This window comes from Opisthocomus hoazin, chromosome 7 (assembly GCF_030867145.1).
Source record: "Opisthocomus hoazin isolate bOpiHoa1 chromosome 7, bOpiHoa1.hap1, whole genome shotgun sequence".
NCBI classification, from domain to species: domain Eukaryota; kingdom Metazoa; phylum Chordata; class Aves; order Opisthocomiformes; family Opisthocomidae; genus Opisthocomus; species Opisthocomus hoazin.
In genome coordinates, this window is record NC_134420.1 from 32,635,985 (window position 1) to 32,661,490 (window position 25,506).

General features: G+C 42.2%; 3 protein-coding genes across 5 annotated transcripts in view; 2 read left to right on the plus strand and 1 right to left on the minus strand.

Annotated features, from left to right (window-relative positions):
- Positions 1 to 2,653: 2,653 nt before the first annotated feature.
- Positions 2,654 to 8,489, minus strand: LRRC57 (leucine rich repeat containing 57). 2 transcript variants are annotated; one of them, XM_075427455.1, is made up of 6 exons: positions 8,394 to 8,489; positions 7,401 to 7,579; positions 6,053 to 6,188; positions 4,749 to 5,017; positions 4,099 to 4,284; positions 2,654 to 3,549 (listed from the first exon to the last, which is right to left on the minus strand). In XM_075427455.1, exons 2-6 carry the CDS (start codon positions 7,482 to 7,484, stop codon positions 3,508 to 3,510), a joined length of 717 nt encoding a protein of 238 aa, XP_075283570.1. In that variant the 5' UTR covers positions 7,485 to 7,579; positions 8,394 to 8,489; the 3' UTR covers positions 2,654 to 3,507. The 2 variants fall into 2 exon arrangements, with proteins under 2 accessions (XP_075283570.1, XP_075283569.1); XM_075427454.1 differs by having other exon boundaries at positions 8,323 to 8,432.
- HAUS2 (HAUS augmin like complex subunit 2) lies at positions 8,417 to 13,656 on the plus strand. The gene is made up of 6 exons (XM_075427453.1): positions 8,417 to 8,898; positions 9,847 to 9,939; positions 10,899 to 10,968; positions 11,667 to 11,799; positions 12,871 to 12,979; positions 13,118 to 13,656. Exons 1-6 carry the CDS (start codon positions 8,446 to 8,448, stop codon positions 13,265 to 13,267), a joined length of 1,008 nt encoding a protein of 335 aa, XP_075283568.1. The 5' UTR covers positions 8,417 to 8,445; the 3' UTR covers positions 13,268 to 13,656.
- A 2,707-nt stretch (positions 13,657 to 16,363) lies between these two features.
- The window catches only part of STARD9 (StAR related lipid transfer domain containing 9), a 120,353-nt gene continuing 111,210 nt past the window's right edge, over positions 16,364 to 25,506 (plus strand). For both annotated transcript variants that reach the window (XM_075427414.1, XM_075427415.1), the window contains exon 1: positions 16,364 to 16,477. In XM_075427414.1, coding sequence (XP_075283529.1) covers positions 16,431 to 16,477 — 47 coding nt within the window. In that variant the 5' untranslated portion in view covers positions 16,364 to 16,430. The remainder of the gene's footprint in view (positions 16,478 to 25,506) is intronic.

Consider the following 25,506-nt stretch of genomic DNA (forward strand, 5'->3'; position numbering starts at 1 on the left):
TATTTCTGAATGCTATTAAGAATGAAGGTTTACAGTTTCTGCTTTTGATTGTTAAACTATATATTGTGCACAAAAAATACATACTTTTATAACTGAATGTGTTTTAAAAGTATTTTCTCTTAGAAATGTCTCTCTTTTAGTTTCCTGTCCTTGAAAAACTTGGCAGAACTAATTGCTACTATGCAGCTAGAAGTTTCCCTTCTATTTTTATTTCACAGAAATCCTAATGCTAACAAAGGAATGGGTGTGGTTTGGAAGAGAGGAATATTTTGGTGTGTTTTTAACACTCCAGTTTCCATCCCTGCATAACCAACTTCACATAACGTCAAACTATGAAATGTGTCCATCTCTTCTTTGAAAGACTGATTTGACATGGGGCTATACTTCAGGATGATAAAGGAACTAAGTGGAATAAAACTCTCCAGTCAAGGAGCAGTAACAGATGCCTAGCAAATATGTTGTCCCATAGGTGAAACCTAGTGATGTGACCTACTGCCAACGCAATTTAGAATTGTATTTTCTCTGATACTGGAGCCTCAGAGTCCCAGAATGCTCTTGGGAGTGGGGGTTGGGGGAAATACAGGCTTGTGTTGAATTCTAGCAGTTGGAGATGCAGGAGAGAATAGCATATCTGGGAATGGTGTGGAAAAAGTACTTCTCATACTACTGTGGGGTTGCTTAGTATACTTCTAGTAACTAGGAAAAAGAAAATTAGGGACAGTCTGTATATGTAACCATTCTGCCAGAAACTACATGTGTATACTGTTAACTAGGGGAACATTTTCTATCTCAATTTCAAAACTAAAAAGCTACACCTATAATTATAGAATCATAGAATTGTTAAGGTTAGAAAAGACCTCTGAGATGATCAAGTCCAACTGTCAACCCAGTACCACCATGCCTGCTAAGCCATGTCCTGAAGTACCATATGTACACATTTTGATTGCCTCCAAGGATGGTGACTGCACCACTTCCCCGGGCAGGCTGTTATGCATGGACATAAAACTTTCATAGTGTTACCTGCAGAGTGGGGCAGGATGAGAATGGAAAACTGAGAAACACAATATAAAACTAATAATAGATTATGCGTAGTGCTGAAATGTACAGAACAGTGTTGCATTAAGTGACTTGGTAACAGTTACATATTGCTATGACTTAAGAATATATGAGGGAGTCAGAAAGCTTTTTTTTTTCCTTCCTTGAAACAGAAATACTCTGACTCCTCCGAAACAAATCTGGCCAATCCAGGACTAACTCAGTACCATTCAGTATTTTGCATGTTTTTTTCTCCCTTTGCTTTACAAAATTTTTGATAGTTGTCATAACTCCAAGGTAGCAAAGCAATCTAAGAGTAATTGCGGTTTATAAATGTCCTAACTAAATGTATACATAAACCAAAGAAATACTGATTTACCTCAAATACTTTCAATGGCTGTAAAAATTTAATACCAATGCTAACTTCATAGTTTTTAAATGTTCTCATGTACTATCTGTTCTTATACATCTTTGTTGACTAGTCAGAGACAACAGACAAATGTTAAACTTGTGAATCGTCTGAGAAGAGGTATTTCCTGTTTAAAAAAAATCCACAAACCACAGTACAGTGGCAAGTGCATACATATTGGTGGTAGACCACTCCTTTGTAGGTGCCAGAGTTGGCGAGCTGCTCCTTTCTCATGGAAAGGGGGAATCTGCCAACTGAGGGGCTTTGTTCTGTGGATGTCTCTTGAATGGCAGATCCCTAGCCACAAAAAAGCTAATACTTCAAATGGGATTCAGGTATCAAACAGAAGGAGCTGAACTTAAAACAACCCCTGGGCTTTAAACTCTTCACTGCTGAATTCTTACATGTCACTCTGTGGAGTGTACTAGTATGAAGCTGAATAGATTTATGACTATACAGGGCCTTTCATTACAGTAACATAGAAGTTGTGTTCTTAAAGCACTCCCCTAGTCATGTCTTGCAAAACAAAGTAGCCTAGTAAAACACTGTCTGCTGTTAGCTACTTCTTCCAGGGAGACAGTTTTTCCATAAAGTAACACCTGGAATGGGGGTTCTTAAGTAAAAATAGTTCACTGTCATCCATCCTTTGAATAAGGAGCTGATGTTCCCCAAAACATTCTTACTATGTAAGAATTGAAATAAGACATCACCAAGTTCAAGCAACTAGATACCTCTTCTGAGCATCTTAAAAAAAAAAAAAAATACTGCTAATCTTAATTGTAGCTACTACATTGAGGAAAAAGATTGGCACAGAGGTCACCTTTTCTTAACTACAGATGGAATAAGACACTGAATACACTTGATGATTACACCAGCAACTTTAAGGATTTTGCTAAATACTTTTCTTGTCTCATGTAGCAAAGCTTAAGTACAGGAGTTAATGTATGATTACCTGTAAGATAGTCTCGGTAGGAATAGATGCATCTATGCTTATCTTGCCAAGAAGCGTACTTAGTACAGCTCCTGCTTCACTGAATTAACACCAAAGTGTTGACATACTCAGATCCTCTGCATTCTCAAAGGAGTTGAAGTATAGCAGTTACCAACAACAGATGGAACCAAGTACCTAAGCAATGGCTTGCAGTGATAGCTTAGTACTACTTGTTACAGTGACAAAAGCAGCAGTTGCACCAAATAAACCGGAACGGGTTTTCTGAAACTGATTTACTAAAATGAACAAGTACATTTTGCTTTTCAGTATAAGTTACATAATTGCTTATATTTTTAGCTTTTTCTAGGTTCTTCTGGTACTAAGGCACTAGCAGTAAGCTGACAACTAAAACTTTCAACATTGCTCTGCACACAAGGAATCAGTGCAAGGATATTTTCCGGCAAGACACTGAAGGTGAACCGCATTTTTATTGGATACAGCTCAAGCAGAAGTGGATTGTAGTGCAATTCTTGCTTATGGGAAAGGAAAGCCCGTACAGTAAAATATGAAGGATGCTCAAACTATGATTTGCTTACTGGAAGCAGTCAATAAAACACTTAACCACAACTATTTGTGCTTCATAGAAAAAAAAAAACAGGTTATAAACTAAAGCCTCATCTATAAAAGTTCTTCTCTGTACAATAGTGTTTACTGCAAGACATACAATGTTTCAGATCTGCTTTGGTGGTAGAACTTCCATGTGCTATCACAGAAAAGTGTTTCCAGGAGAAATAATCCTTGCAAATCAATAGCCAGCTTCCTGACAAAAGGGAACTGGCAACCTTGAAACGCTCATTCCTTTCCTCTGTGAAATAACGAGCCTGACAAAGGAGAACATGTGTTAAAAGCTATAGTGGCACAAAAATCAGAACTGGCCCCTGGGCAGGTTCATCAGTTCAATACCCATGTTCTCTAGTTCAAGTTTATTCAATGTAGCATTAACAGATCATATCAGACTACTACAGGAGGAGTGCACTGATCATCTCCTTCATCAGTCTTGGTTTAAGTCAGTGAAGCAGGTGTTTCAGTCACTAACTCTTCTTACTGGGAATACACAGGGTCAGAATAACGATCATGCAAACTTCTTCTTTGTAGCTGTAAATCGTTCCATGTACTACAAAGAAATAAAAAAAAAATTCTAAGATTCAGAAATTAATAGAAGATTCACTATTGAAAGCAGCTAAGGTTCTGCACTCAGACTCAAAAGCACTCTGTATCTAAAACATATTTGCATTTCCCAGGCACAACCATTAGAGCTTTAATTTTAAAAAAGAAAAAAAAACAAAAAACTTTCTGCCATTTGTTGTAATTCAGATTAACATTCTAGAAAGTCCTCACAATGCTGAGCAGTCAGATCTCAAATGTTAAGGATGAACTAACGTTAAACAGTTAAGAATACTGCACAACAGGAAGCTTTCATTATTTTTTAGCTCAAAGTGAAGACATGCTCCTTCACACACCTGTCTCATTAGCTACCCTTCAAAAGATGCTGATGGAAGAACACTGATCCTGAATCCTATGAGAAAGAAGTTAATCTCTGAATAACTGTTGAAATTTTTTTCAGAGGTTAGTTATGAATCCAGTACCAGTGACAATACCAATAGACTGTGCTTTTATTCACCAGCATAAAAGCTTACTATTATGAGGAGGTACAGACACAAACCTTGTCATAACCTTCCAGTTCTCTGAGTTTCTTGATTTCAAAGAGGTTACCTTCTACTGCAAGCAGTGAGATCTGGGAATCGCTGAGGATACTTTGAGGAAGCATACTGAGTTCTAGACAGTTCTCTTCTAAACGCAAGACTTTGAGGCGTGGACAGTGGGAGATCTGCACTGAGATCTGGGAAATCTGGTAGAAATAAAAAAGCAAAGCAAAAAGGGATTAAAATGTTAGTGATCCGTGATTTCTTAGTGATTTGTGTTTCAGACTAATATGACACAATTATGTTGTAAACTACGTTAACAGTAACTAGTTAACAACAATGCGTCAACAACAATAATAATGGTCAAAAAATCCAAGTAACTACTTCTTCCATGATGACAGGCAATCTACACATCTGTGTATCAGATTGCTACTCAAGAGCTATTCAAATAATTTTTTGTATGATTAAATTCAGGATTTTTTAGTCTTATCAGGCAGTTGGATGTATCACTACACAAATTCTTGTTATGGTCCCTCATTTCTGTTGTGTCCAGGAGATGTCTTTTAGCTGTAAAGTTTTGATAGTCTCAGCTTATGTTCTGTGGATGTACTAAGTCCAAGATAAACCATGTCCTAAATCTACATGCCCATAATATCTCCAGTTACCAGACCTGATTCTGATTCAAATTGAGCTCAATAGCCTGCAATTCTCCCACAGTGTCAGGTACATTTTGGATCTGGTTTTTGGAAAGATCTACCACATCCAAGTGGTGAAGACCACAGAGTTGTGCAGGCACAGTCCGAAGCTGGTTTCCAGAAAGGCTCAGGGTTTTGAGAGCTGAAAGTTGTCCAAATGCGGCCGGTAGCTGCCTCAAGTGATTGCCATTTAAGTGTAGTGTTTCCAGTTTTTTCAGTTTACACAGCTCCTCAGGTAAAGCAGCTAGAAATGTATGACAGAACAGAGATTACCTAAACAAAAAACAGTAAACATTGATACCCATTTAATTCAAATAAGCTTCCGCATGGAAAATGGTGCTATATAACAGTAATTTCTCGCAGGATTCCTCCCTATTTTCCAATGACGGCACTGATCACTGCACAGAAACTTCAGGCCACTAACAACACATGCTTTTTAACCACCTCCTATAAATATCTTAACTGCAGACAAGGCAGACCTTGCCTTTTTCATAGGCTGGAAACACAACTCTGATAGGACTTTATACTATCAGTTATATATACTCTTTATTAACCAGTTTGCCGATGTATTGACATTTGAAGATCTACACAATACACAGCTTCAGGTCTGCTGCAGCCTCTTAAAGGTATTACTTAACTCACTCAAAAGTAAGTTCTCAGATAATTCATACCATATCATACCAGCATATAAGCCTCACCAGGTAAGCTCTGCTGGCGTTCATCCATCCCTCATTCTACCTACACATGTGTATAACCTGCAGCACTCCTTGAGTTCCATTATAGAGTCAAAGAGGCTTGTAAATTGCATTTGTTTTTCAAAAAGGCAGATAATACACAACGCATAAAAAAGTTAGTTTCTTCACATCATCCTAATTTTACCTTAAAGTTGGATGTTTGTCCAACAGAAACCATGACAACCGTTGAATGGCCAGTAACATTTCCTACAGATCATCTTCATTACCTGTTCTCTACGCAAGTACTAAACCACCTGACACTATTAAACGTTCAGATCAGACAAGTCACAGCACAGAAACGTTTTATGGTTTTAAGTACTTACGTGTCATTGTAAAACTGATAATACAACTAAGTTGGCAACTAGTTTTGAAGAATTTATGGTTTGGGGTTTTTTTTCCTGTACACGAATTCCAAAGATTTCAGTTTAGATGACTAAATTCCCCATTTACATCCTGTGAGAGTTAAATCATTAAATTTAGTTTCTGATCAGAGAAGCCAGGTCATTATTTTTAATATCTGTGGAAATATTAATTAGCAGGCATACTCAGTTTATTGTTGTTTAGAACAAGGCTCTTCAAAAAGGAGAATTTTCCAATGAGTGGTGGCAAAAGCTCTATTTTGTTGTTCGACAAGTCTATCGTCCTTAAGTTGCTTGTTAGTTTCTGCAGATCTTCAGGAAACTATGGGGGAGAAAAAATATACAGCATTTAAATAGTTGATACAACTCTGAATGTTCAAGTTACACAGCTTAAAATTTTAATTTAAATTTGTATCACTATTACATACTGTCATATGTATCACAATGTCCCATCACCACAGTCTGCAACTAAGTTGGCAAATTTGCTTAATATATGTATATTTTTTTTAAATATTTTTTTATCTGAGGAAGGGAAAAGGGATATAAAGAAGACAGGGTAACATCCGGGAAGACTGTTTTTTAAACCAAGGAATTTATATTAAAAAGGGAGAAGGAAGTATACCATGACACGAGCTCATTTATGTTTTAGTCCTCTTGTGTGTTTCTCTTAAACGTGCCTATCATTTGAAAATATTCTACAGCTAGTTAACAGCTCTGTATTTAGCAGAGTAGGATTGGAAAATTATTCTCTTGCTTTTCTGTTTAAATAATCACGTAAACCATTTTCCTTATACTTATTTACATCCTGTACCACTTTAATCTGCACTTGGCACTGAGCTGAAAAAAAGAAAAACCTGGCAATCACCATCAGTAAGTCCCAGTGAATAGACCAGTGGTTTTGATTCTCCTTTGCTTTGGCAGAGGAAAAGAGAAGAGGGAAAGTAGGACAATGGAACCAGAGACGTTAGCAAAGTAATGGAAAATTACTGCAATATAGAGTTATTTTCTCTATCCGGTGAATTGTTACTCAGCTCATGGTTCCAAGACATTCTGTGTTTTTCTGCACCTGATTCAAAGTCAAGACAATTTCCGACATAATAAACCTGCTCAGTGAACAGCCTGTAGAGACTATTCATTACAATTAAATACAGCATTAGTATCTAAACACAACTAATTGTGGAATATCTTTCTAGGTAACAATACAGTTATAAAATTTACATTTTTTTCATTCAAGTTTACAGCCTTTTTTCAAAAAGCACAACATCATAACTAGTATTTCTTGAGCATATGTGCACTCTAAAGCATAAGCTCATAAGCATACAAGTGCCTTGACAGATAAATCCTCAATCAGAAAACAGTGGAAGCAAAAATATGTTCTGCAAAACAAAAAAAAATAGATCTCGAAGTAATATTATCCATCACTATTTATGAGAAATACATATAGGCAGTGCATTATGATAATGAGGTGAAAATTTCTCTCCAAAAGCATCAGCCATGCACACAAACAGCCACGTTTCCACTACGGTTACATTACCTCTGTAAGTTCCTTTCCCGTTAGCTGAAACACACCAGTTTTCTGTGCTGTCTCCAGGTGGGCTTTTAATGCACTATTTCCCATCCTAACAGTTCTCTATCAAGTGTACAGCGTTCAAGTGGTAGTCTCAGCCAGTTTATCTCAGTTGTTCTTAGCTACAAAACTACAATCCAAAGTCTCTGTGATAAAGCAAATGTGGAAAGTCATTTTACGCGTGCTCTTTTCAAACACTACCAGTATTTCAATACAATGAACCGTTTCACTGCTGCTTTTTTATCTCCCTCATAACTAGAACCTAGAACTTCAAAGATTTACCTAGCTTAAGATGCCTTCGTTATAGCAGTTTGCATACTGAAATGATGCAACAAGTATAGTCAAAACTAAGTGGAAAAAACTGCCTACTTCCCACATTTTGCCTCTTCTAGGGCCCAGTAGTGCAAGAAGATTCTCCGCAGAACCTGCCCGTGATTTTAGTGGCACTTACCAGCACTGACCTGGTTTCAATACTACAGTTTTATCGGCTTTTTTGGAAACGTTTGTTTCATTCAGAGGCTTGACCCCTTTGCTGCGACTCTAGATGCAGACACACGACACCCACCTCCCGTAACGCCAGCAGGGTTTCATCCCCAGGACGAACTACGCCGGGTTAGGAGCCGAAGGATTCGCGCCAGCTCTGCAGCCGGGAGGTGGGGAACGGAGCCCAGCGCGGCGCGCAAACAGCAGGGGCGAGGAGCCCCGGCGCAGAAGCACTCCCCGCCGCGACGGCGAGAAGCAGGACAGCAGGACCCTTGGCAAGGGGCGAAGCCAGCGCTGACCCGCTGCAGGCCCCGGTCCCTCCGCCTCAACCCCGCCCCGGCTGCTCCGCTCGGCTCGGCAGGGACGGCCAAGCCAGGCCGGCTCGGCTCGGCTCGGCCCAACCCACCTGTACAGGCACGCCATCCTCCCCCGCGCTCCGTCCCCACACTTGGAGAACCGACGCCCAACACGGCTTACCGGCTCCACCGGAACCGGACGCGGTCACGCCCCCTTTCCTACCACACCCAACATGGCGGCCGCCCGCTGGGCCCAGAGGCCGCCGTCCGCCCGGGCTTCCGGGACACCCAACAGGGCGGGGCGTCTCCGCGCCGCGTCCGCGGCGATGGCGGGCGCTACACCCGGGCCCCGCGGGGAGGCCGAGCCCGCCCGGAGGGTGCTGGACCTGAGCCAGTGGCGAGGCGCAGAGGACGATGAGGGACGGAGCGGCTCTGAGGGACATAGCGGCGGCTCTGAGGGACATAGCGGCGCCGAGGGACGGAGCAGCTCTGAGGGACACAGCGGCGGCTCTGAGGGACACAGTGGCGCTGAGGAACGGAGCATCTCCGAGGGACACAGTGGCGCCGAGGGAGGGAGCGGCGCTGAGGGACAGAGCGGCGCCGCCTGCCGCACCTGGGAAGCGGGGCAGCCCACGGCGGCGGCCGCCCTGCTGTCGCGGTGCCTGGCGGCGGGCGTCGTGAGCCAGGTAAGGGCCCGGGGGCCTGGAGGGGGCCGCGCCGGAGCGGCTGCGCAAGCTGGCGGCAGCGGGGGAAGTAGTGGCGTGAGTGAAGCTGCCTGTGGTGGAGGTGCGGAGCCAGAAGCCGTGGCTGAGGGGCTGTGCCGGCCCCGCCGCAGGTGCGGTGCCTCACGCCCGGCCGGCGGGCTGGCAGGCCGGTGCTCGGCGCCTTACCCGCTGCCGCGCCGGCTGCGTGCCTGGAAGTGAGGTGGAAGGGCTAAACCGTGTTACTGTTTGCGTGAATGCTTGCTAATTCAAAAGGCGGAGAGGTTTTCCCCGTTATTGCGGGATCTCGTACGTTTTTGGATGAGGACAGCTTTCCTTACTAGAAACAACTGTGCCTTCTGGCGTGTATTTGGAGTGTAGACATTGGTGCCCTGCGACAGGACAGTGGGCAACGGGCACAAACTGAAGTGTAGGAAGTTCCATCTGAACACGAAGTGGAACTTCTTTGCTCTGAGGATGATGGAGCATTGGAACAGGTTGCCCAGGGAGGTTGTGGATTCTCCTTCTCTGGACATACTCAAACCCTGCCTGGACAAGGTCCTGTGCAGTCTGCTGTAGGTGACCCTGCTTTGGCAGGGGAGTTGGACTAGGTGATCCCCAGAGGTCCCTTCTAACCCTTACCATTCTGTGTGATTCTGTGAGGTTTTTATGTCCTCTGGTGCATTCCAGTGGCCTGCAAGCTGGTATCATTGAGGGTGCTGTCATACTACCTTCTATGAAATTTTATTTTCACTCGTGTTCATGTTCCCCAAATAATACATGTATTTTATGAGTTGTTCAGCTAAAGTTTACTGCATTGCACAGTGCAAGAGGTTAACAGTAACTTCAGACTGTTAAAAGCCGGTCTTGAGAATTTGCCTGATGCATTCTTGCTGCTGACTGCATTTTTTTCCCATTGTTTTCCTTTCACAGGCGACATTGGATTTAGCCTGTAGAAAAGCCCCATGCTTTGTGAAATTCTCAGAGATGGAGACAATGGCAAATATGCGAGCTGAAATCAATGAGGTACAGTCTTTACTGTTGTCAGTGTACACTCAACGCCTCAATAGTTAGAGATAATAGATGTTACCTGATGAGGTATCGAACTGCCACGTGCTATTGTTTCATGATTTCATGATTTGGGTTTACTGCAAAGCAGCATGACAAATTCATCATTTACTGTTTTGGAGAATGAGTTAAACAGCTGGCATCATCCTGTATTGACCAGCAGGAGCAAACAGCTTCCATCTCCCAGTGAGGTGGCTGCTTAGCCTCCTTTGCTTGAAAGTTTTGTGCATAAAGTACTCGCTCAGGCAAATGTTCAGTATGCTGTGAGTGACATGGCTTTATTTTTGCCCTCTCCTCAGTGATCAAGAAAAGCAAAGCAACAATTCTCTGTGTGTTCTGAGAGACTGACATGCCACCCTTTTCTACACTTTCCTCAGTCTTACCTAACCAAAACAGTCACAGCTTTCAGCCACAGGAAGGTATCTGCTGCTTTTGCGCTGGTTTATCATTGGAAAGAATAAAAGCCGGGAGGTTCACCTGAGAGAGCTTCTCCCACAGCTGAAAAAACCTAGTGCAACACTAACCAGTCTTTGCCATAGGAGGAGCCTTGGGGCTTAGAGAGGTACTTTAGTAGGATGTAGACTATGAAACTGCCTTGTAGGAGATGTAAGTTTCTGTGGTTTAGGAATGAATTGCAGAATCTGTCTTTTCCAGCACAAATTCTCACTAAGTCACCAAATTGTTTAGGTTTTTTTTAACAGTCTTTTCCTATTGACTGAAAAAGCCCCACCTGGTAGTAGAAACACTCAAGAGAGGCATGGTAACGTGCTCTTGTACAAATGCTCGCTCTTTTACGCACATGCTCTCTCCCATCCTCTCACTTTCTCCCTTTCTACTTCTTCCCCCACCCCAAGAGAATCAATAATATCTGGATAAGTATGCTAAAAATGTGTTTTCATTTTATGTTATTATTGTAGAAGAAACTGAAAGCTGAAATTCTGCAGCTGGAGAAGGAGACAGCAGACATTACTCACCCTTTTTACTTACGTAAGTGCAGTTGTGCCTTAGAAAAACCAAGAGTGTTAAAGGACTTCATCAGCAGATTAATGTTTAATCTGAGTATGTGACATTTCTAGAAGTTATTGCAGCTGTCTCCACTGGATAGCTTGTTAGAAGTAGCAGGTGTTCTGTTATCCCCTAAAGAATGTGTCCGTGCTGTTTGAACTTGCACCCTATGTTGTCTCAGGTTGGGAGGTGTGTGTGCTGTCAATGGGGCATCAGGAGTTCTGAGATCATCAGTAATGTGATTTGCTTCCCTTGGCCTGTGTGCTGCTTTTCTGGTAACTCAGTGTATTTCTGCTGGATCTGAATGCCCCTAAAATTACTAGGATTTTCATTTTAGTATTTTGGGAGCATATGTATTAATTTCATGTGTATTCGTAGTTTTTCCAATATGATGATTTGATGGATGCTTAAAAACATTCTAGCTTGCTACTACTGTGTTAGGCTACTGAAGTATAAAACAATTAACAAAGCTATATGTCTAGCAAGTAGGTGCTATGACTTTGAGGTGCGTGCTGATATTAAGTCCTATACATTCAAACAGAAGTAATTCTGATTAATGATATCTTTCCTGAGTGTAAACTGTCCAGTGCAATAGATAAGACTTTGTGTCTTTCTCCAGAAGATTTTTTGTTCTTGCTTTAGCAGGACAATAAGTTCAACTTTGCAATTTTATTTTATAGGCAAAAAATGCGAGATGTTGCAAGATATGAACAGACACTTGGAAGCCGTACTGAAAGAGAAGAGGGCTCTTAGAAAGAGGTTGATAAAGCCCAGATGTCAAGAGAGCCTGCCTATTGAGGCTACTTTCCACAAGTAGGCATATTTTCTCCTATGAGGGAAGGCTGGGAGAGTTGGGGCTGTTCAGGCTGGAGAGGAGAAGGCTCCGGGCAGACCTTAACAGCAGCCTTCCAGTACCTGAAGGGGGCCTGCCAGAAAGCTGGAGAGGGGATTTTTACAAGGGCATATAGTGATAGGACAAGGGGTGATGGCTTTAAACTGAAAGAGGGTAGATTTAGGTTAGATAGAAGGAAGAAATTCTTCACTGTGAGAGTGGTGAGGCACTGGCACGGGTTGCCCAGAGAAGCTGTGGCTGCCCCCTCCCTGGCATTGTTCAAGGCCAGGTTGGATGGGGCTTTGAGCAGCCTGGTCTGGTGGAAGGTGTCCCTGCCCATGGCAGGTGATCTGTAAGGTCTCTTCCAACCCAAACCATTCTATGATTCTGCATAGAAAATACATGGGTTTTGTTTCAGTGAGTCCAAATTAATTTGAACTGATAGGCAGTGAAAATCACATGCTATCATTCACATTTCCATGTATAAAAACAGACATAAAAAATGGTAGGAGAATGTCAACTAAAAGCTAGTAGTTTACTCATTGCTAAATTCATAAAGGGTAGTGATACGTATTTTTATGAATATTTGCTTAGGTTATTGGTCTTGTCTTCTGAAGGTTACAGAACAATTTGTGATGTATTGTCTTAGACATGTTAAGGGCTTGATTCATTATGCTTCTGCATAGGTAGGAATGGTTACTTGAGCATTTGGTGTCTTCCTTTCACTATTGACTTGCTCAGAATAAGTCTGTGAATGAATCCCAGATATGCATAGTACGTGTTTTAAAAATATAGTCTTCCTTCTTATGGTCTAAAAATCTAGTCCAGTTGCTGAAGAAGTGCATATTCACTTCTTTAATTCCTGCAATGCTTGTTGCTGAGTGCCACAAAAGAAGTGTAATTGCAGAGAAATTAATTAGATGGTTAGTAACTTGCATAAAACTGGAGAAGAGGACTGAAAAACCCACAGGGGAAAGAAATAAGAGCTTGAAAGTGTTAAACCCTCATTGTTTTGCACAGCTTCTGAGTAGGGGGCTCATTCTTGGTTACAGGTATGTAGTAGAGTTGTTGGCTGAGGCTGTGACTTTCATTGAGAAGCTTGAAAGCCATTTGCAGACCACAAGAATCATCCCTCAGATACCAAACATCATGAAGAATATGGTGAGTATCAAAAGAACTGAGCCTTCTGTCTCCCCCAGCATTAAGAATTCAATGCTGTTTGGTTGTTTAGGTTACTTTTATGTCCTGCTAGAATGACAGGATGTATAGAGATGAAATCAAACTCTGTTTCTGCTTCAGGACACTGCTTTGACAAAAACAGAGGTGCTCGCGATGGACTTGGAGGAGCTGGAAGAGCAAATATTGAAATGGAGAGAACTGCAAAAAGAAGTGTATGCTGACAGCATCTGCAATACTGCTGAATTGGACTTCGGCTTATCTTTAACCTAACAAATAGTTTTCCTCAAATAGGATGGCTCTTTGAAGAACTACCTTTTTATGATCTCCTGTGAAAACTACAACATAGTTGTGCTTTAATCCAACAGGGACTTTGTAGGTAGTTTAATATATTTCTGTTCTTATGTAACAGTTCTCCAACTATTTAAAAAAAAAAAAAAGGACAATGAGCAGTAGCTCACAGACTACTGAGAAGACTGTTTAGTTCCTTTTTGAAATAGCTGGACAGGATTCCCTTGGAGCCTGTATCTTCAATGCAACTTTGTTTTGATGTTTCTCATGCACTTGCTATAGTGTCCCTATTCATTTTTATAAGCATCTCGATAATACACTGTATTTTGTATGTCACTATGGAACTTCAATAAAAGCACTAGATTTCAAGAGCTCAGGCTCTTGCTTTTTATTTTGTTATAAAATCCTGTAATGAACAGTGCAAAGTCTTAGGTCCCAGCTTATGCTTCCATAGGAGTTCCAACTAAGAGATGAAACTTGTTTTAAGTTACAATTTATTATGGCTATGATGTAGTTGTGTAGGAAAGCAGGGAATGGATTCGGTGATACATGGCAGATCTACTGTCTTGCAGTCCACGTTTCTATGACAGTGATAAATGTATTCTTCAGTCTCTCCTTTTCTGTTGCTTGCGCTGTCTTCAATGCCCCCCTTAGATTAAAACTCCTTCCGTGACTATGACTGACAATTTAGCAAAAGCATTGATTATTCCAGTTTGCAACTTTAGTGATTTTTATGTCGTGAAAAGACTTGTTAGTAGAATGTCACTGGCAGGTCGTCTATAAACCAGGACAGTTGGTTGTCTTTGGAGGATGTCCGGTTTTGTAGTCAGGATACGGAGCAAACTGGAAGTGATGTGGCTGAATTCCTTTCTACTCTTTTGTCGTTTATGTTATGTGATTTCTTCATACATCCAACCTGTTCATTTTGATTTCTGAAAATGAGCCCTTTTTTTTTTTAAAGTAACCACTAGGTGGCTCAGTACCACACAAATTTCACTGTAGTTTATCGGATTATTGCATAAAAACGTAAAGTAGAATTAAGGAAGAGATCTTTAATTCTATGTTGAGCACACTCTGATCTGACTTACTTGTGATTGGTCTACTCTATATGTGAAATTTTCTGAGAATCCCATTTTAATCTTTGTAAACTACATCATTCTGCTGGGTGTGATGTCAAGGAGTATAGTTTTAACAATTCTCTAGTGTACTGTGTAAGTGTAGCTGATATTCCTCTCTGCTGCTGTTGAGAAAGGTTAAGAGGATAGAAACAGTTTGTATTAAGTCAAGCAGAATGTCACTGGGTGGGATCTGAGAATACAAACTGGTGTTTGAGTACCGTAAACTTTAATGGGATCTTTGTGTGAACACTCGCTATACGTCACTGCAGGGATTGAGTCCAAAGTCCCACATCGCTGGCATTTCAGATGTGGAAATGAAGGTCCTCCACACAATTGCAGAGAAGTTGGCATTGTTACTGAAAATGCTTTGCACATTCTGTGAAACGGGAAGAAACAGTATCCAGACTTCTGGAATCATCGTCTTGTGCATCTGTCATAGGCTTAACCTCTCTCTGATTGTCTTACAGGGATGATTTAGGTCAGGCAAATTAAAGCTGTTGTAATTTAATGCTTCCAGAAGTAGGATGAAAACACTTCTAGTTAGTTTATTCATTATAATTCCTTGAAGTGAAGACAAATATGTGGTTTTGCCATATCCCAAGGAGTTGAGCATATTTTCTTCTTTTACTATATCCATTATTGGAGAGCTGACTGTGGAGATGGTAGAGTTTAGCTAGTACCATTTGCCAGTTCCTTCTTTAGTATGATTAAAGGGATAAATCTGTTGAAGCAGTGATTCACAGCTTATAGGTATTCAGTTTAGTATCTCTGTGGTGGGTTGTGAATTGGAAACCAAGTGTTGAGTCCAAAGGATCCATCCCGTATTTTAGTTTGGAATGTTTCTGTATTGTGACATCTTTTTCATTTAGGTTTAAAGTTTCTGGAGCTTCAAGCAAATGGTTTCATGAGGAGAACTAAAAGTACAAATAAATAGTACAGTTAAAAGGCAATTTAAACAGAAGTTGTTTAAATGGACTGTAAAACACTCCTATATGATATTCAGGTATATCTCAGAGTTTCTTATGTTCTGAAATGCAAAACTAGAAAAGGTCCAGTTAAAAATGAGTAACAACATTTGGCAAAAAAACAAACGGGAATTGTCTGTTGAGCCTGGCGTCTTGTTCATGCCAATGCTGCTTGCTCTTGCGTCTTCACGATAATGTCAGTAGCTGACAGGGACAATATTCTAAAAGCAGGTTTTTTTAAATTTTTGGTGGTTTCTATATTACTCTAAGTACAAAACCTTTATCAGTGCAACAGTTTGATATGGGTTTCAATCCTAGTTTTCTGGAAGTTTTGAAATTTTATTTTACGCTGTAAATACAACCCACATAAAGATTGGAGGTTTTCGAAGGAATTTAAAACTCTCGAGAGCTTTCCTTTAGAACTAGTAAGGAAGGGATACTTGCCGTCCTGAAATTGCCGTCAAATTAATTAAACGTGGAGTGCTTTGCACTGCAAACAGTGCTGGTTTTGTGATTGCCTGCACATTACTAGGGAAAGAAATGTGATCAAACGTATGTAGGGTTAGACAGGCAGTTCTTTACGTCTGAAACAAATCGGTTTCTCTGGGGTGGTCCCCAGTGAGTATCTCTATGGCAGCACCCACTTAACCGGCCTGTCGGCGTTAAGCGAGTGCAATGCGGGTTGTTGTGCTGCTGCAAAGGAGAATTCGGTGGTGCTGCTGGCGGAGCGGCCTTATCGCCCGCCATTTCAAACGCGAAACCGCCGTCTCGGGGTCCGGGGGTCCTGCTCTCCCGGGCGGGTCAGGCCCGGCTTGGGTGATGGAGAGGCCGCCGCGCCGCTGCTTTGGGGAGACTTTTCCCGAAACCCCTCCTCTCCGGCCGGGGAGGGTTGCCGCCCGGGGCGGGCTCTCCCCTCCTGGGCGGGCTCTCCCCTCCGGGGCGGGCTGGGCCCTCCGCGCCCTCCCTGCCCTCCGCGGCGGGCCGGGCCGGGCCGGGCCGGGCGGCTCTGCTCCTCCCAGCGCCGCGCCGGGGCGCGGGCGGCTGCTGGGGGTGAGCCGAGCCATGGCTAGCGTCAAGGTGGCCGTGCGGGTCCGGCCTCTGAGCAAAAGGTGCGGCGGGGCGCGGAGGGGGGACGGGGGGGTCCCGGTCGCCGCGGCAGCGGGGCGGGTACGGGGCGGCCGCGAGGGGCGGCGGAGCGCCGCTGGTCCCGTCAGCGGGGACGGGGTCGGCGCTGCGAGGTGGCTTGGCGGGACGGAGGGAGGGACAGCCGGCGCTGGGGAGCTTAACGATGAGGTACGAGGAGCGGCAGGACCCCGCCGTCGGGCTCGCTGCGCGGCGGCGAAAGTTTCCTTGGGGCAGTGGCCCGCCGGAGCTGTCAGGCCGGCTCGCCGCTGCCTGAGCTCCCCAGACAGGGCCGCTGTCCCCCAGTGCCGGGGGCTCTTCCCTTCCCGCTGTGGCGTGGCTCCTCCAGCGGGAGCCAGGGCCGGGTGTTCCCCTCGGGGCTCCGCTCCCTTCCCGGCCCGCTCGGCCCCGGCAGAAATCCCCAGAGCTGCGCGGTGCGGCTTGAGGACAGCTCCCACCAAGAAGGAGATGCCCGGGTGTTGTTTGGCTGTGATAGCGCGTGACTGAAACCTTGCGGGCTTTGGAAATTCGGGGAGGAAAAGAAAGAGAAAAAGCAAGCAGGCAAAACTTCAGTGGCTGGTAATTTACTCCTCCCGTTAGAGAAGCGCTACAGCACATCGGGCAGAAATGGTCTCAAACGTGGTGTGAGCTCTGAGGGCCAGCCTTGGGTCTGATGCTGCCTTTCGTTTACGCGTGAGTCTCGCACGTTGTCTTCTCACTGCCTTGGCTGCGGTGATAAAGAACGCTTTCATATAGCAGAGAAAATGATTCTTGAAGAGCTGCCCAGCCTGAAAACTAGCCTAGGCATTTAGCCAACAATACAGTAGCGTATTCTGTGCTTTTAAATTCTTATTTGTCTATGTTTTTTTTTTTTTTGCAAGACAAGATACCAGAGAACATGGAATAAAATTTAAAAAACAAACCTGCTAGTCTTAACTATGAAAACATGGAAAGTAATATACAGGTTTTTGATACGTTTTACCTTTAACTCAAAGCTAACTGATTTTAAAAATATTTTGTCCATAATTTCATTAAAAACTCATTGGCTAATATTGTTCTGGTTTGTTGTATAGCTGCGAATGCAACAGGTTTTAATAGATCCTGGCGTATTGTAAGAAGAGTTGCAGCACAGAAGTAAGCTAAGTTTAGCTTTTTATTGCTTAGTGTTGCTTTAGTGTTGGAGAGATTCTTAGATTTTTATTTTCTTAGTATTTACTGGTTAAGTAAATTTCCATTATGCTCTCTAGAAATAAAAAACAGTGTACAATTGCTAGGTATTAACATTAAATGACAAATTAGTAATGATATTAAGTTATCCAGACCGTAGGACCCTTTTGGTTCAGTCTTGCAGAGTTTAGAGGAGATTGAAAGTATTTAAAGGTCAGACTTAGCAATACATTTCATTGTGCAGTGAATGACATAGTTGTTTCTTCCACAACAGCATTTGGCTGCCTATTTGCACTTATGTAGTGGACTTAGTAGGGCCTCCTGTAGATGGAAGTTAAAATGAGTGTTTCTTAGCAGTTGAGGTGGATGAACGTTGTTTTTACATCTAAAAATTTATAGTATATTCAGACCTTATAAGATATTAATATGGAAGTTCATCAAATCCTGCTTTCTGTTTAAAGTTTCCATTTTTTATAAACCATATTAATCACATCTGCGACTTTAGCATAACACAAAGAGTGGTCTTTTTGTTCTGTGCCTGTACAGGGCCCATCACAATGCATTCTTTGACAGAGAGTTCCTATGTGCAAGTAATCCGCGATAGTTATAAAGTGAGTACAGTTATACACAATGCAGAATTTTTTCCTTTGCCTAAGCTTTAAATAGCTTGTAGCCAATGTTCTTCATAAAATGCCATCAGTCTTTCTGTAACAGACTAAATGATTTTTTTTTATCACCAAAATGTTGTCCTGGGAGTAAATTCCCTCAAATGTGTTCCCTGGAATGACATTGCTCTAAAGAAGTCTTTATTATACATTTACTATTCTACACACTAAAAAAGATTTGTTACTTTGTGGTTACATGGATACTTGTTCTGTGTAAATACATTTCCCTATCAGGATGAAATATGGGAGCTCAAATGGGTGCTATATGTTGACTGTAGCAATAGGTAATAATCAGGTGTTAAGTAGGAGCTGGGAACTGATGAAACCCCTTTATGGTTTATTTCTGGACATCTTAATGCTTGGTCTATTAGATATTAAACTTTTGTAAGGGAAGTGTAATGTGATTTTTGGCTGTCAGAAGCTGTTGATGGAAGCACTTTCAATGCTAGTACGTAACTATGTGACATGAACTAGGAACGTTGTTTCTTTCTCTTTCTGGATTTCTGCTGCTGAGTGTGCCAACACCAGGGTCTGCCGTGTGGTGCTGCGATACCAGGGCTGACCCTCCAGACCTGGAAATAGTGTGACTGGCTGAGGAAGAGGGTGCATTTCCCTTCAAGTGTTCCAGTACTGTGTCTAGAGCTCTCTTTGTGCCTGGGTAGCTCACTTAAAGCTGTGTTGGGTGTTTGTATTCTACAGTAACACCTGCGGCCTTAGACGTGCCGTTTGGCTGGCTATATGGGCCAGCAGAAACCAAGGCTGTTTTTAATGTGCTGCTAGTTCCAAAAATATTTGTCCCCGTGGTATCCCATCACAATTCCAGTACCTGGTTGTGGCTGCTGATTGCTCTTACAGTGGAGCTCAGCCTGGTGTTACACGAGAGGAGGAAGGGAGGGCCTGTTTGCATGGGAGGCCCTCTGGGAGGGGAGCGGTCAGTGTGTCTGGGACAGTGTGGTGGGGAGCAGGATGGAGCGCAGCTGCCGCGTGCCTTTTTCTCCATGATCTGCTTCCTCTGCATCTTCTGCTCTGCATCCAGCTGGTCTCAGTTCACTCGTGCACGCTTCTGTTCCCTTGTCTCAGTGTAGTTTGAGAACTGCTATGTAAGTAGTCTTGAAGTTGGGAAAGAAGGGTTATGAAAAAGTGCTCTACACCACAATGAAAATCTTCATGCATTACTGTAGGATTCTCTTTTTAGTATGCACCAGTGACTAGAAGACATTGCATTCCTTCATGGAGTGTGCATTGGGGCCTGGGTAAAACCATTCACATCAAGTTTAATTGAATTGTAAAATTACAGTGGTATAAGTTGAAAACTTGATGCTAGGGCATGCAAGGTATCCTGTGACATTTTTGGAGAGTTTAAAGTACTTTGCTGGGCCCTGAAGTTTGGGAGCTACTTGTGCAGGACCCAGCGAAACAGAATATATATTCTGCTGTTGAAAATATCTCCTCTACTTTTCAGCTGCCTCTGTGGCCCGAAAAAGGGGAGACTGGCAAGGAGCTCTTATTGGAAAAGTTCTTTCCTGTTGTCTTTAAAAACTTCACAGATGAACTCTCCCATCCTCTATGAACCTTATAGATGTGTCACCTGAAAGAGCTGCTGAACGGGTTAATTAACGTGAAAGCTGCCCTTTGCCTTTCCCTGCTTGGCATTGTTTCCAGGCTGGAACTTGAAGCCTCCTGGCCAGCTGTTTATTTCCCAGTCCCCTCCAGAGTTCCTGAGCTTGTCCTACACACATTGGCAAATGAGAGCATCAAAGAAATGGCGGGGCAGTCCCAAGTGGCAATGCTGAACCACACTTCCAGCTGTGCTGCTGTTTGCTATCCCAGGCTGAGCAGCTGCAGCAGTTTTCCTCGTTATTGCTGCTCTGTATGGCATAGTCCTCTAATCACCTTCCTGGGAGGCAGCAGGTGATGAGGCTTGAGGGAGGGACAGAGGTGGAGGGGTTAAGTTTGAGCTCCTGAGAACACAGTTGACAGGCGTGAGCAAGCCCAAGGCTGGGAGGGAGTTGTCTTCCATAGTAGGGACAGTTTCTTATGATTTCCAGCAACGTGCTCGGTGCGCCAGGTGAACCTGAGCAGTGCGTTGAGCGGAGCTGCAGTGAATAGGTGAGAGAGGCGCTCAGCTGATCGGTGCATTATGATGTAAGCGTGTGAAATTCATTTCTATTTGAAAGTTATATGGAAAAATAAAATTACTTTAAACATCATTCTGGAAATGATGCAAAGTAAATCACTGTTGGTTTGTGCTGGGTATGCTTTTCTTAACCTACTGCAGGGTTAGCTTCATTAACTAGTCTCTGTGCTGTGGTCCACCTCCTTTCCTCTTTCTGATCGCGTTGTGGTAAGTAAAAGGAAGGATTATTCTGTAAGCAAGACTCTCTGCTATTTTATAGACTGTGCTATTAGCTAATTTACACGCTTGTGTATAACCACAAGGACTTAGAGCAATATTGCCTGCTGCTGACAAGAATGATAACTTGTAGCAACTCTTGTAGAAAACATTCCTTATGCATAACATTCCTTATGTTAAATGCTGTATCAAAATACAATTAAAGCAACAGCAGATCGGAGATTATTGTTGTTCTCCCTCTTACCCCACCAATGCAAATGTGATTGTGTTACTTATTCGAGCATATTCCTTTTAAAATGTTTATTTTTCATTAGTTGCTCAGTGCTGCCCTTTTTAAGCACTCTTTGAACCAGCCCTGTTCAGGTTGTTGTATCTCTCTCTTAAAACCTCATAATGTCAGTGGTAAGAGGAATGTATTCTGAGGAAAGATAGACATAGATGCTTCGATTAACATTTCAAAAGCTTTTCCTATTATATTAAAAAAAAAAAAGTAGCCCATGGCCCTGCTTTATTCAAGCTGTTGTGATACACTACTTCAGATGTATTTGATGCAAGTGTATAATGACACAGGATACTGGCGTCACTAGTATTCATACAGTTTATTTTTGTTTTCAACTTCTACTTAAATGAGCTTTTATGTGCTTTTTGGATAGTGTTTAAAAAGTGTATTTATATTTCTTGAGGAAAAAGTGTTTTCAAGGAGAGACCATTTGTTTTCTTTTACTTTTCTAAAGGTAGGTGGGAGGATTTTTTTCTTCTTTTTGTTACTTTTCTTGAGCTGATTTAAACCTTACTCTGTGAAGTTGCACAAAACAAGTGTGTGTTGGATAAATCAGCACTCTGTTAATGGAATATTGCCATAATCTCTATTAACTGCTTTACTAGATGTAAATGGAAATAACTTCCTTAGAAATCTGTATATAGTTTACATTAGCACAAGAAATACATTGCGGTCAAAAAGTTCTCTGGAAAATGGATTTAGCATGACTTTTTTTTTATAGGTATTCACCATATGTTCCATATGGATGTAGTTTTCAAATACAAGACAAAAAAACTGCTTTTTTTGAAGAAAATGACAAAATTGCGTTTCATTTCAAAGGGATCAGAATGTCTCTGTGAAAAGAAAAGGTACAAATATAGGAAAAAACAGGTAACAGGCAAGAGTGGAAAACACCTTTTAGCTTGCTTATGACTGTTAGTTACTTCTCATGCTATTCCAAAGTTTAGTCTAAGGCAGACCATTGAACACAGTACAGCGAAGTGTCTTGCTTCTACCCTGACCTTGTTTCCTTAGTCTTCTCAATCATGTATTTTAGTACATATATTCCTTGCTGCCTTGGTACTGTCGTCTTCTCACACCTAGACAAATGGCAGGCCTTTATCTACTTTTATCTACCATAATAGCTGAGTGAGTGTTGTTCCTCTGTGTCCATCTGTTACACAACAGTCCCTTTCTTCAGGTGGTGGTAGTTGAGTTCCGTCCCAAAAGCCATGGCTTTTCGGGTTGGTACCTTACGGTGGGAAAGAGCTGTCTCGGACCTCCCAGAGCTGCTGTCTGAAAATCTGTACAAACTGCATTGGTTATGCATTGCTCGGGATTACAAGCTTTTTTTTTTCCATAGAAGAGCTGGGATTTTTAAAATAAAAGTTGAGGTTGTAATTTTGTGTTTATAGAGAGGAGGTCCCTCTCCCAAACAAATGTATTTTAACATTTGTGTATCCTGTTTTGTAACCTAGCCTATTGTTAAGGTTATCTTGACATCTTTTCCTCTCGCTCTCAAATTAGTTATTTTTCATTGCCTAGTCTATTATTTTAAGTTTCATGTAAACTATCATTGAGGTGGCTGCTCTTTTCTCTTAGTATCTGTACTTGGCACTAGCAGGTGGTTTTCGTAAGTCACATCTGTGTTTTTGTAAGGGTACTGAATCAGCAGCCTTTCCCAGATGTATTCTTCTTGTGGTTGCATGAAGCAAGTTTTCTAACTTTGGTGAAGGGCAGACTTTCTAGCTCTTTAAAAGGGCAGGACTCTGCATGTCCTGAGTGGCCACCACTGCCCATTCCACAGAAGATGATACTTCTGCTGATTTTTATGTGACAGTACTGTGCCTGTACTCATTTACGCCGGGAGCATGAGGTGCTAGCTACTGGCAGTTTACTTCCTTGAGGCTGACTGTCTCTTCTCTTCTTTCACTTCCTTTGTTGCCTGTGCAACAATGTCCTAAAACAACAGCAGCAAAACCAGCTTTTGGAAGCCCTCTAACTAACATTTTGCATTGTCACAGAACGCTTTTCCTCACAAGTCCTAACAATACTTTTTGAGTGCCAGAATGTTTTGGAGCAGGGATCAGATTTTTTTGTGTGCAGCAAATTAAAATGGGACACAATGTCATTAAATAACGTGGCCAGAGCCATGGCTGTGCTGAGCAGTTTCATTCTCTATAACCACATAGTCTGTCTGACAGAGGTTGTAGTAGTTTATGACTGCATGCATAGGGAGCGCTGCGCACCTCCCCTGGGGAGTGGTGCAGAGGGTGGATGCTAGTCTTGTGGGACCTTTGTGCAGTACGCAATGAGACGCCAACGCTGTGCACAGAGAACTTATGCAAGTTTTGGGAAGGATTTCCCCAGTTTCCTTTTCTTTAGTCCAATGCTTTATGTAAACTTTAAAAAGCAGTGCAATTCTAAAATTTTCCTCTCATCGTCCTATGTGTAGCATAGATTTTAAACAAGATAATGGAGTTTTGCACCTCTCTGTTTAGAATTTAAGGGTTTATTGTAGTAGCTGCTTGTGATACAATGAAAGAGGTGCCTAAGCAAGAGATGAGAGAACGCATGGCAGCATTCAGTGTCTCAGTCATTTATTTAACTGTGATCACAGATTATAGTTCTGTCCTGGTGGAATGAAAACTGACTACTGCATCCAAATTCTGGTTTGCGTGGAAATCGCAGCTTTTGCACAGAATTTCTTTGAGGCAAAAGTCTGTGAATTATACTATCTCATGACACAGTGAACAGTTGGGAAATCAAGGGTGAGTGAAACTGGACCAACTGGACTGTAGCTTTAAGTCCTCCTTGTTTCATGCTTCCTTAAATGCTGGTGATATGGCAGATGAAAAGACTTTTTCCTCTCCTCTTCCCTCCTCCCCTTAATGTTTCTGTATGAAAGAGAAAGCATCATTATTTCACAGCTGTTCAAAGCACTGATGGGTCAGCAGGAGTGTTTGTGACTTGAATTGCTCAAGGGAAGTTGTCTGACCCTCTTGTTCTAGCAGTACAAGACTTTGGAGATGGTGCAGACAGGAACATTCTTCTTGTATTGTGCCACAGCATGGGCAGGATGACAGAGCTCACTGGGACCGGAGGAGGCCGTCCTGTGCTTCCTCTCCTAGTTATGAATACGTATATCACAAGTCTGGTAAGATTAAGATGACTTTAACTGAGCAGGCCTGTGTCTGAAAAGAGCACTGACAATGCCTCATGTTTATCTCTGCCATGTAATATTTGCCATATTTGTGATGCCATTATTTGCAAAGAAGAATAGGGGGAAACCACATGAGGATGATGGTGATCACTAGGAATGGTCATTTTTGACTATCAGATTGTGTTAGCTGTTGTCGAAGCCAATGAAAGCCCTATGCAGCTAGGAGTAGCCTTGAAAGATAACTTGAGCAGCATGTCTACTATAGCGACGTGCTGACTTGGTGAACTCTGTGTACTTGGCTTCAGTATAGATTTTTAAATTATTTATAAACATCTGTTCTGAATTTGGTAGGAGGATTGCTGACTGAGTGTGCACTACTATTTTGCAAGGCACAGTAAAACAATTATGACTTAAAGAGAAATATCCAAAATAGTATTGGGTAGTACTAAATAATGAATAACACTGAAAACAAACTTTAGGTAAATTTATTGGTTATTGATTTTTTGTTTTTGTTTTTCTTTTTAAAATCTATTAGCCGAAGTGAAGATGTTTATACTGTTATAATCTCTTGGTTTTTACAGCTTACAGCAATAAGGATAAGGATACAGATTATGCTGGTGTTGTGGAGGGATGCTGTGTTTGGGAAAATTGTGGTTGTAGGTACATTAACTTGTCAGTAGAGCGCAGAAGCTCTAATGGCTGAAGGCTTTGACATTCTTCTTCACAATTTTTGATGGACCAGCATGGAGTCTTAGTGCTCTTCTCATTGCACTCTTGGTCTCCAGACGGATGTGTTCTCAACCTGTTTTGTCTGGGGCAGTATTCTCTGAAGACTAGCATAACTTCGAAAATACACCCTGCATTGTTTGTTTGTTTCTGTGACCAAGGTCAGTCGCTCAGAAGGTGCAAAGATGACAGCTTCTCAAAGATACCTCTGCCAAGGCCACCAATAAACAAAAGGCAGACACACTTTACGATATACTGTTAATGAGAAGGAAGAGATAAATCTGAATGCTCCCTGAACTTTTCCCATAAAAACTTTAGCCTTTATGACAAAGAAAAAGCTTGGGTTAGATTTGCCTCAGCATTATACTGCAGCTGCTGGCATGGTGACTGCATAGGGGTGCTATTAGATAGCACGAAGTGTCCCAGGTACAAGTGAAGGTTAGGTTGGTAAGTGTTGTACCTTACTTATAGGCTGTCATGGCTATTGGTCACATCCTGGGAAGTGGCAGAGTCCTGGAGGACAGCAGCAGTGACTGCTGGCATGCATCCTGCTGAGCTTGCTATAGATGTGCTTTTGGTTGCGTTTGTAAGCAGAGTGTGAAGATGTCCATCACAGTAGGCCACAGAAGGCTACTTCTTTCTAGAAAAGTCTGGAAAAAGGATTAAAGTGAATTGTTCCAAAA

Excerpts from the sequence above, each read along its gene's own strand:
- HAUS2 (XM_075427453.1), top strand. The coding sequence starts at position 8,446 with ATGGCGGCCGCCCGCTGGGCCCAGAGGCCGCCGTCCGCCCGGGCTTCC. Across the intron at positions 11,800-12,870 it reads ATTGAGGCTACTTTCCACAA|GTATGTAGTAGAGTTGTTGG; the intron begins GTAGGCATATTT and ends TCTTGGTTACAG. Across the intron at positions 12,980-13,117 it reads CAAACATCATGAAGAATATG|GACACTGCTTTGACAAAAAC; the intron begins GTGAGTATCAAA and ends TTTCTGCTTCAG.
- LRRC57 (XM_075427455.1), bottom strand. The coding sequence starts at position 7,484 with ATGGGAAATAGTGCATTAAAAGCCCACCTGGAGACAGCACAGAAAACT. Across the intron at positions 6,189-7,400 it reads CGGGAAAGGAACTTACAGAG|TTTCCTGAAGATCTGCAGAA; the intron begins GTAATGTAACCG and ends TCTCCCCCATAG. Across the intron at positions 5,018-6,052 it reads TCTAAACAACAATAAACTGA|CTGCTTTACCTGAGGAGCTG; the intron begins GTATGCCTGCTA and ends ATACATTTCTAG.